This window comes from Malurus melanocephalus, unplaced genomic scaffold (genome assembly GCF_030028575.1).
Source record: "Malurus melanocephalus ecotype Western Australia unplaced genomic scaffold, MMel_1.1 scaffold_367, whole genome shotgun sequence".
In the NCBI taxonomy this organism is placed as follows: Eukaryota; Metazoa; Chordata; class Aves; order Passeriformes; family Maluridae; genus Malurus; species Malurus melanocephalus.
In genome coordinates this window covers 687,657-698,279 of record NW_026623599.1, presented here as the reverse complement: position 1 = coordinate 698,279, position 10,623 = coordinate 687,657, and the positions used below count along the sequence as shown (strand labels likewise).

Sequence of the window (10,623 nt, the reverse complement as noted above, 5' to 3'; positions counted from 1 at the left end):
AGGAAGGAAGGAAGGAAGGAAGGAAGGAAGGAAGGAAGGAAGGAAGGAAGGAAGGAAGGAAGGAAGGAAGGAAGGAAGGAAGGAAGGAAGGAAGGTAGGTTATTCCTTTGCTCACCTTCAGAGCACTCATTTTTCAGTTCTGAGTGGAGAATTAGGACACAGGATGTTAATTGTTGTTGCTGCTGGTCCCTCAGCCCTGGGCCATGATCTCTGGCCTGGGGGAGGTTGGAGAGGTCCAGAGTCTGTCTGTCCCTAACCAAAAACACAACCACGGGGTTCTGCGGGGTCAGCCCTGGGGAAATGCAGGAATTCACAGTTTAATCAACCTGCTGAAGCCACTGCACTGAAACACCAGAGGGGTGAAACGGGACAAAGGTCCCGATCTGGAAGCAGAGGAGTGGGTGTAAATCCTCCCTTTGGAAGTGGGCAGGGATCGGTACACACAGTCCCGGCAGCAGCCCAGCTTCTGGCTGATTGCAGCTTCACCTTTTAGCTAGATATTAAAAAAAATGGGCTAATCCTTGAATATTTAATGTCCTGTTTAATAAATTGGGAAATGGGAGTAACTGGAAGAGAGGGGCAGAAAGCAGAGGAACACCGGGCAGCCCGACCCTCTCTCCCTGCTGGGCAGGACAGTGCAGGAGCGCTCAAAAAATAAAGATTTTACCCTTTTTCTGTCCTCTTCTCTTCTCCTCAGTGCTTAGTAACTCCTGGGTGACTGACAGCGACCTGCCAGGTCAGGAACCTCCAGCTGCCAGCCGGGAAATGCCCTTCCCAGTGGTCATTATTGCCTAATTAACAACTGCAGCATTTCACAATCGGTGACAATGACAGGAGGAGCCGTTTGCAGGGTGGGGGCTGTGGACAGCATTTTCCATGACCACGAGGTCCTGCCCGAGCTCAGGAGAGCTGTCCCCAGCCCCAGCTATGCCAGGAGGGAGATTTGTCCCAAACCCAAAGCCCAGGAACTCCCTCTCTACCCGGCCAGGCCAGTGATGGGACAGGGAAGTGYATTTTGATGTTCTGCGTGTCTGACCTGGGAAAGCAAAGCTGAAACTTCACTTTCAGCCAGGAGAAGGAGGATTTGAAGGCTGGAGATCCCTGTTGGGCATCTGGTCCCCATGGGAGTCCTCTGGAGCCGCTTGAACCCTAATCCAGCAGAGAATTCACAGCAGAATTCACGGAGTGATCCGGTAAATGACAGGAGCTGGGTGATGCTGTTGAGAGTCTGAGAGAAGGAAGAGAACAATTCCCCCTCTCCYTCCTTGGCCCTGCTGAGTTCCCACAGAAGGGCAGCCTGGGGCCAGGGGCAGTGCCAAAATCTGGGCATTGCTATCCCAGGAGGGACRTGTTCATTTGTTCATTCATCCCTGCTGAGAGGGGAGCACGGTGTGACAGCAGCACAGCGCTCTGCCCTGCTCCAGCACACACCCCGGCCACATCAGCCCTAAAAAAACAAGAAAACATTGAAAAAAAATCGAAATATTGAAAAAAAACCCATCAAGACATTGAAAAAAAAAAATCAACACATTGAAAAAAATCATCAAAACATTGAAAAAAAAATCGAAATATTGAAAAACCCATCAAAACATTGAAAAAAACATCAAAATATTGAAAAAAACATCGGAACATTGAAAAAAAAATCAAAACATTGAAAAACCATCAAAACATTGTAAAAACCATTGAAATATTGAAAAAAAGCCATCAAAATATTGAGCCAGTTTGCATCAATGCGGGCATGGAGCTGCTCCTCTTGCCCCTGGATGTCTTCAGAGTGTGTTTGGCATCTCCTGGCAGCCCAGCTYCATATCAYTGTWGTTAATGTGAACTTTTCCTGCAGGYCCCGAGTGKTTTTGGGGCACAGAGGTGTTCCAGWGCCTCTGGAAYGGTGCAGAGCTCACAGCAGCTCCTGGGGAYGCTCTCCTGGAGGCAGCAGAGCACAGGATCCGGTCTGAGAGCTCCTTTCCTTCAGGATCATTGCAGGGAARCATCCCGAGGTGTGGAAATGTTCTGCTAAGTTAAATCACCAAATTAAAGGTGCTGAAACAGCGCAGAGTGCTGTAAATGCTGCAGAAAAGGAGAGGGGATGGGATTGTGCAGAGCCCTTTGTGAATGCACCTTGCCAGGTACAGACACTCACTGGGGATYCTTGGGCTGCAGCCAACGCTGCTGTTTGCTTTGGAGAGCCACAGCCCTTTCATTTGTGTTAATCGAGAAAAAAAATACAATAAAAATAGCCTGTCACTGAGGTGGGAGGGACAGGGAAAAGCTGCTGAAGGTTGTCTGTGGAGAATGAGTTTTTAAAGGGTCTCATGTGATGAACAGTGAGGAGCACAACCCTTGGCAGCCCCACTCTTGCTCACTCATCAAACCCTGGAGAGTTCCCTGGGTGTTCCCGGGCCCTGTTTGCTTTTTCTCAGACCAGTTTCCCAGCTAATGCTTTCGGAGACAGGTCTGAAATTAAGATTTCCATATTTATGCTCCTATTAACATGGATACATTTAAAAAAAAAAAACAAAAAACCCTTAATGAGCTTATGTAACAAATTGCTGTGTGACGTTGTTAACGACTCGGGAGAGGAGCTGTACTTAGGGAGATAAGGATGGCATTTGCAATGGCACCAGCTCGGGGAAAATTACAAGGAGCAGCAATTGCACGGTGCGGGGAGACTGTCCTGAGACGGGAGCCTGGAGGGGCTGTGGGCGTGGGGAGCCCAGAACCCTCTGCAGAGCTCGCCCGGAGCCACGGCCTCCACCCAGGGCTTTCCTGGGACCAGAGGAGCCTTTGCTCAGAGTCAGCATCGCCCCTTTGCAGAGCAGCTTTCCTGCTTTGAGCGATCCCCCGTGGGCACGTCTGGAGGGAGCAGAGCTCTCCTGAGCCCTGCTGGGATGTGCCAGCGGCTCCGGGATGTGCCAGCCCTGCTCTGTGCCTGCTCGGGGGGGATTGGTGTCCCTGGCACGGTGAGAGCTCCCGGAGCCAGCTTGGGGCAGGAGCAACTGGAGGTTTTCATCCTTTACCTGTCCCTGTTTGCTGCTTCCCCGCTCCAAACAAGGAAACACCGCATCCCAAACGGCGGGGACAGCAGGACATGGCACTGCCTATGTGTGTGGATGGTGTGGAGCTGCTGGGGACACGCAGAGCGGGGCAGAGTTTCGGTCTGGGGCTGCCGAAAATGTAAATTCTCCTCTGCTGCTTTTGTGCAGACAGCATCCTCACCACTGAGGAGGCTCACGGACACTGCACACTCTCTGGAGCACCTGAGGAGGGGTTTTTAGGGAGGGAGGGCTTGGGATTTAAAAAGGAGTGTGTTCAGGCCGTTCCCCATCTCGGCTAGCGCGGTTTGGCACAGAAAACTCTACAGCGTGGGGCTCTTCCATCCAGAGTCCCAGAATCTGCATGAGTGTGAGCCCATCCCTCCCTGCCGTCCCTGGGAGCCTCCCCGGGTCCATCGCCACCCTCTGCCATCGAGCAGCGCTCTCTGCTCTGCGAATGCACCGTGGGCTGGCACAGCTTTGGCTGCCTTGGCTGGAACGAGCCCCGGGCGCAAGGGGCAGCCGGAGCCTGGGCATGGGCGAGGAACCCGGCTATTCCCAGGGGATGGGGGCTCTGGGGGACCCTCACGGCCTCATTTCCCTGGTTGTGGGGACTTTTCTGACATCTGGGACAGAGCAGTGACCGCTGTCCCCTGCGATCGGGAGATGGGAACAGCCCCGGCCCGGCTCTGTTTGCGCTGAGCGGCTCCAGCCTCACCCCAGCAGCTCCACAGCCCGGCCGAAAGGAAGATTCCCTTGGCAGAGCCCCGGCGGGCTAAGCTCCGCTGACAGAAGAGCACTTTAGCCGGTGTTYTGTGTGTTTACACAAGAGCAGCGCTTTATCGCTCCGGCTCTGCTGCCAAAGCTCCCCTSGGGCTACTCCGGCTGCGCAGCCTCCCCGCGGAGCTCCGCGGATAAAACGCATCCCACCGCGGGGTCCGGGAGCCCGCAGCCTCTCGGGGAGCTGTGCCACAAAGCCCGAGAGCCGGTCCGGGCTGGGATCGGGTCACTCTGCAGCCACCCGGCCTGGCCACCTCGCTGAGCTCTGGGCTAGCCCAGCATTTGCATGGGTGCAGCTTGACCTGCTTGGGGCCCGTGTCTGCCGCTGCATTTGCATCTGGTGAGCTGAGCTGGTTTTGTTTCGCTGCTGCGATTGTTTTCGATTCGWGGAAGTGGTGACCTGGTTCCTCAGCTCCCAGGGTCAGGGTTGGCTTCCAGAGGCACCGTCCATCGTGTTCCACCACAATTCTCACTGTAAAAAATGCCTTTCCTGCTCTCTGAGATGTTCCTTGACAGAGCCTTGTCCCATGGGTCTCCAAAGTCAAATTTCCCCATCCCAGAGAGAGGAGCAGCTCCTCTCACATCCCTCCAAGTCTTTCTTTACCATCCAAGGCCACATTCCCAGCACTGTTAATCCCAGCTCTCCCCACACCCAGGTCACCCAACAGTCCAGATTTGATCTGGACCAAGTGTGGTAGACCCAGAGTCCATCAAAGCCCGGGTTTAGGGTCAGCTTTGGAATCTTTGTGAATTGGTTTTGTGGACAGGATAATGGGCCAGGTCAGGCTGCAGAGGAGTGGGCAAAAGATTTCATGCAGCATAGAACTGCTGCGAGTTTATCTATAAAAAAACCACTCAGCCTCTGCATGTGTTTGCTTGAGTAACCAAAATCAGTTCCTTGAGGGAGCTTTTCTTCCATTCATGATACAGTTCAAGATTTTGTCTTGATATCTGAGCTTTTTGGAAAACTCCAGGAAAAACGGTTTTTTTTAGAAAGATTATGAGTTTTTGAGAAACGGGACTATGGAAGTAAGAGAGCAACTGAATGCGTTTTCTTTACTTATTTAAATTGCCTACAGGGAAAATCCTCAGCTTCAACTCACATGACCCATTGTCCCCACATCAAGGTCAGTTTACTGATTTCATCACCCCCGAAGACTAAAGAGTGGAAGGTAACTGGAAATAAAGCAACTGAATGCTCTGTAAATTCCTTCCCTCCTGCATGGAGGCTGCATCTCTGATTTATATTGTGCTCAAAAACACTTTGGAAGGTTTTTAGATAATTTTCCTATTAGGATTTGGATCTTGCTCTGTCTATGTGTGTCTATGGATGTCCATGGAGGAGTATTTTAAAAATCACACTTTATTCACTTGATTGATACCCTGAAGGTGCACAGGCAGCAGAGTTGGGGGTGGAAAAACATTTGGTGCCCATTTCTGTCCATGGGGAAACCTTTCCCAAACATCAACATTCTGCCCCAGCATTTGTGTGCATGAAACAATCATCACCAACATTTATGCTTTATAACATGATTTATGTCTATTGTGCCAAGAGCCTGTTCATCTTTTTACTCTCAGGAAAGATCCTTGCTCAATATATTAACCCTGATTTCACTTGTAGCATTCTCATGTTTTGACTTTTTTGGGGGTTTTTGATCATTTATTTTGAGCCTGCTTCCTACAATAGAGAACACATCAATTACACACAGTCCAGTGGTGACAGCCTTTGGAGAAACCCTCTGCTAACAGCTCCTGATGGACAYGAAAAGGAGGGAATTGAAAAAATCAGGGCATCTCCTCTGAATGAACTCATTTCACTGCAGGCAAAATGTCAGAGCCCTGAGGAGGCGCCTCAGGATCATGGGACAGAGATGGGATGAGGAACCACAGCTCTCACTTCTCTCTGTGTCCCACCAGATTAGAATCCAGCTCTGGGATTATTGTCCTTGCTTTGGGAATGAGCAGAGCAAGGTAAAATGCAGCTGCTGTCATATTTGTGGTCACCCCCTGCCTCAAGGACAGGGCCAGGCAGGGAGTGGATGTTCCCCTGCCCTGTCCCTCGCTGTGGCTGCTGGTTCCTGTGAACTCTCTCTCTCCCAGGTATCCATCTCCATCCAGCCTGACAGAAATCCTCGCTACAAAAGCCAGAGGAGCTCCTTTGCAGGAGCCCCAGGCAGCTGCACATCGCTGCTGAAGCTCTGCCACATGCCATGGAGCATCTCACCCAGGGCCCAAAAGCAGCCGGTGCCAAAGCTGTCACTTGTGCCCAGCAATTGCTAAAATCCTCTGTGCTGCGGGCTCAGGGCACGCCATGGCCGGGGGACTCTGCTCCTCCAGCTCCGGAGGGAAGGAGCAGCGACAAAACAGAGCTGGGATCGTGTTTATTAAGCAAATGAACAGGCTGGGGGAAAAGCAGCACCAGCGTGGGCACTTTCTTCTTGCTTCCTGCAGAGGTGCGAGCTGGAAGGCGAGACAGGGAATAGGAATCAGTGCTTGGCAGTGCAGCCCCTCCCCACTCCCCATCACCTTCACTTTTGGGGGCACCAGCCCACTCACAGCCCCGGGGGTGCTGACTGCACCCCGAGCGGAATCAYGGAATGGTTTGTGATGGGAGGGACCTCAAAGCTCACCCGGTTCCAACCCCCTGCCCTGGGCAGGGACACCTCCCGCTAGCCCAGACTGCTCCAAACCCCGGCCAACCTGGCCYTGGGCACTCGGAACGCCGGGGCAGGTGCCCAGAGCCCGGCGGGGCCCGGCGCTGCCTGCCCGGGGCTGCGGGAGCCTCGGGGAGCTGGGGCAGCCCGGGGCTCTGCGGGTGCGCCCGCGGCTCCCGAGCGGCCGCTGCCCTGCCAGGGGGGCACAGCGGAGGGAAAGGACAAAGCTCCAGTCAGGCAGGGAGCTCGGGGATGCTCCGGTGCCAGCAGCCACGGGGAAACACGGGCACAGACACACACCGCCCCCCGCATCCCCCGCGGGGCTGTGAAGGGAGGAGAAACGGCGGAGCAGCGGGAAAAAAAAAAGATTTAAAGTGTGCCGGCTGTGCCGCGGCCCGTGGGATCCATCCGGCAGCGGGAACGGGCGGGCAGGGCCGTGTCTCGGTGCCTTCCCGGGCCAGGGGGCGGCCGGGGTCGAGGAGGGGGAGGACAAGGGGAGGGGGATGCGGTGGGGATGCTCCGCGCCCCGATGTTCGGGGGGGCGGCTGCTCTCGGCTCTGCTGCGGAGCATCGCCTGGCACGTATGTACCGCGGCCCCGGGACCCCCTGAGCCCCCCGGGACCCCCTGAGCCCCCCGGGACCCCCTGAGCCCCCCAGCTCTGCCCCCGGCTCTGGGCTGCGGGCGGGGGTCCTGCCCCTCTGTCGGATCGGGATGGGATGGGGGGCACGCCCCGCTTTGCCGCGGCCGCGCTGGGGAAGCTCCGCGGAGTCTCCCGGGGCCGCGGGGCAGCAGCTGCCTTTGTGGAGCTCGGCAGGAGCCGAGGCGACAATCCGGACAGGTTGCGGCAGCCTCATTAACAACACAGATATGTGTGTGTTTAAATAATTTTTAGAGGAAGAGGGATGTAACTAATTAGCATCCCCACGCTCTCTTTTAATTGCTGCCAAATAGGAAAACTACTGGCTGTGACAGAGGCGCAGCAGTGGGCTCTGGCTCCCCTCCCGAAGCGTGTTCACGCCTGGGGGTGCTTCGTGGTCCCCATGGGAAACTGCATCCTCGTCAAAAAGGGAGCTCAGAACTCATGCAGCACGGCGCCTCTCCCGCTCGGAATCAGGGGATATCCCCGAAGTGAGAGCACTCATTTAAAAATAATTTATTGTTATTATTATTTTTAATAAGTAAATAAAAGCCGCCACCTGTCAGGAGCAACCTCCCTCCCTGGCTGCTGCTCGGACCCTGCACAGCTCTGCCCCGTTTCTCAAGGCGTGTCCAGGGAGGTTGGGTGTCCCTGCAGCAGCCCTGGATGCCTGCGCCTTCCCTGTGCCCGGGAGAATCCTGGAAATGGAGAGTTCTCCGGGCGAATCCTGGAAACGGAGAGTTCTCCGGGCGAATCCTGGAAATGGAGAGTTCTCCGGGCGCTGCTGCCGCTGAGCTCCGCGGAGACCCCCGGCTCCTGGTTTGAGAGAACCGCGGAGCGCTGCGGAAAGCCACGCTCCGGAGAGGGAGCAGCTCAAACAGCGCTATCCCCGTCCCTGACCCCTCAGAGAAGAGCGGACCAGCCGAGCTGCCCGGGTGCCAGGGCGTTTATTGCTCCAAAGCATCGCTGGCCGGCAGCAGCCGGGGCGGGGGCCGCGTCCATCACCTGCCGGGCACCCGGCGGGGGCGAAGGGCAGTGCCCGCCCCTGCCCTGCTCTGCCTTCCATTCCCTTCCCTTCCCTTCCTTCCCTCTCCCTGCCCTGCCCGAGCGCTCCCCGCGGAGCCCAGACCCTGCTCCGCTCCCCGGCAGCGGCTGCGAGCGCAGAGCGAGGAGCAAGTGGATGCACCGGGAAGTTTGCCTCAAACTTTGTCGTGTTCTGCCTCTTCTCCGCTCTCTCGGTTTGCTTTTTAGGAAGCCAAGTGCTTATTGTGGTCGCCTTGTTTAGGTAATTTCTTACACATCCCTCATCCTCCTCCACGCTGCTCTTTATAAATGTTATTCATATATACACAATAAATAATGAGAATGTGAATTCACCTTCGTGATTTTGGCCACCAAAACGAAGGTGTTCAGGCGATGGCAATTCCAAAGAATGAAAAAATCCTGTTCGCTTCTCAGTGTGACATTTCTGAGCTGAGAGAAAATCTGGCTTCTTACTTTATAATAAAAATAACCAAAGTTGCTGCAATTCTCATTTGGAAGGAAGAAGAGCTGATCCCAAACGCGGGAAGCTCGACGATTCCCTTCCTCGTTTCTTTTCTAAATCCATCTTGTCTCTTTAATACAAATGAACTTTAAGCTCCCCCTGCATTTTATTATTTAGATTCGTAGTCTTAATGACGCCAGGAGCAGCGCAAGCACACTCGCTAATAATCGTCGCGAACTGCATTTCAAAGAAACATCCCTGGAAGAAAAACACCGTCGTTAAAAAAAAAAATAAATAAATAGAGACTCCACCAAAAATGATAATGTGGAGTCGCTGATGATGATGGGCTTTATGCGACTGCTGCAAATCAGCACCTGCGTGCTAGATAAGGCAGATAACACCTCCAACAGTTACTTCCAGCACCCCCGTCCTCCTGGGGTTTATTTTTAGATCATTCATTTAGTCGGATGGAGGGGTTTATGATGTTTGGATTATTTTTTTTTTTTTTTTTTTTTTTTTTTTTAATTAGCGTTCTTGTTATATTTCTTCCCTGATCTTTAGGGGTGGGGGGGGAAAGTGAGCGAAGTGTGAACTGTTTTAATCTGGAGACTGGATCTATCTCGGGCCTTTAATAGCAGCTCTCAGTCCCCGGGCACTGATAGCCGAGATCTCCGCACCAGCACTGGCCAGGGTCAGCTTTTGTCTGTGCCACAATAAACAAACACTTGCTCCTCTCATGCAAATGAGCAGCGATCCGGATGCACCTTAAAACACTGGGAGAAGTCGTTGCTTTTGAAAACGATGTTCATTTCGTCTGACACACATAACTGCATAGATCAAATGCCTGCAGAAAGGTAGCAATTTGGCAGGGAAGTATTTTCTAAGCTTAGATGAAAGTGTGCTCACGGCGTCCGAAAATGCCTGTCTCACCTCCCACCTGCTTCCCCAGCCTCGAGTTCGCGCGAAAAGATTAGACAGGCGGGATTTTCGTTTAAAAATGTAAAAAAATAAAAGAAAAAAACCTGGAGCGAGGAACCAGTCGCACAATTCACAGAGCYCCGGATCGGAGACGCTGAATCAGGGCTGCTTTACCTACCGGGGGTTCGACAACACTGCAATAATCTTGTCGGATCATTAAGTAAATTATACCTTAAACATTGGTAGCTTACAAGTTGTAATCAGTAATTCAAACTCTTGACAATTATGCAAATGAAGTCCCGGCTGGGGTCGGACTTTCTCGCTTTTGCTACGAGGACTTTTTCAGAGTTTATTTCCCCCAAAATTTCCCGAATGTGGGGACAGCGGTGCCGCGCCCCCCCGGCGGGTTTTAACAAACTCTTCCACGCGTGGGGGAGCGGGGAACACCCGGCACTGCTTCCACAGACCCCCAAAAATGATCCGGCACCCGGGGAAGCCCGGGGTGCGGGTGCGGGGGATGCCCACGCGTGACCCCTTCCCCTCAGGGCAGCACCGACCCCCGAGCGCTCCGGGGGCGGCAGGGGGAGTCCGGCTCCGCGCTGCCCGCCCACCCAAACTCCGCGGGCGCGGAAGGAGTGGCTTGGGGCTGCGCGCTCCCTCCTGAGTGGCTGGCGGCCGCGGCGCCCGAGCCATCCCTGGGGAGGAGTTAGGATAATCCTATTGCCATTAAGGGCGTCTGGGCAGGGAAAAAAAACCCGAGTGACCATAAGCGCGGAGGGTTAGTCCGTCAGCTGCCTTCATGCCTGCCAACTGAGCTCCGTCCGGGGGGCCGCTCCTCTTCCCCAGCGCCGACGTGGATTTACCGCCCGTGGGGGGGGCCCGAGCTCTCGTCTGTCCGCGGCACCGCGCACCTGGTCCGGACGCTGGACGCCATGTTGTGGAAACTAGCAGATAATGTCAAGTACGAAGAGGACTGCGAGGTGAGAGCCCGCGGGGAGGGGTCTCCGCTGGGGAAGGGGGGTCCTGCGCGGGGCAGCGCGGGGCTCCGCCGCCCCCGGGCCGCGCTGCGCGCCCGCCCCGCTCGCTCCCAGCGCAGCCCGCAGCTGCCGGCCGGG

The 10,623-nt window shown here is 54.6% G+C and overlaps 1 protein-coding gene and 1 long non-coding RNA gene across 2 annotated transcripts in view; both read left to right on the top strand.

Annotated features, from left to right (window-relative positions):
- The first annotated feature begins 6,982 nt into the window (after positions 1–6,982).
- Positions 6,983–8,885, top strand: LOC130580851 (uncharacterized). Its single transcript, XR_008966160.1, has 2 exons — positions 6,983–7,047; positions 7,647–8,885. It is a non-coding gene; the product is annotated as an uncharacterized LOC130580851 (long non-coding RNA).
- Positions 8,886–10,233: 1,348 nt separating this feature from the next.
- The window catches only part of TFAP2C (transcription factor AP-2 gamma), an 8,034-nt gene continuing 7,644 nt past the window's right edge, over positions 10,234–10,623 (top strand). The window contains exon 1 of the mRNA XM_057378609.1: positions 10,234–10,488. Within this exon, the coding sequence (XP_057234592.1) occupies positions 10,441–10,488 (48 nt within the window). The 5' untranslated portion in view covers positions 10,234–10,440. The remainder of the gene's footprint in view (positions 10,489–10,623) is intronic.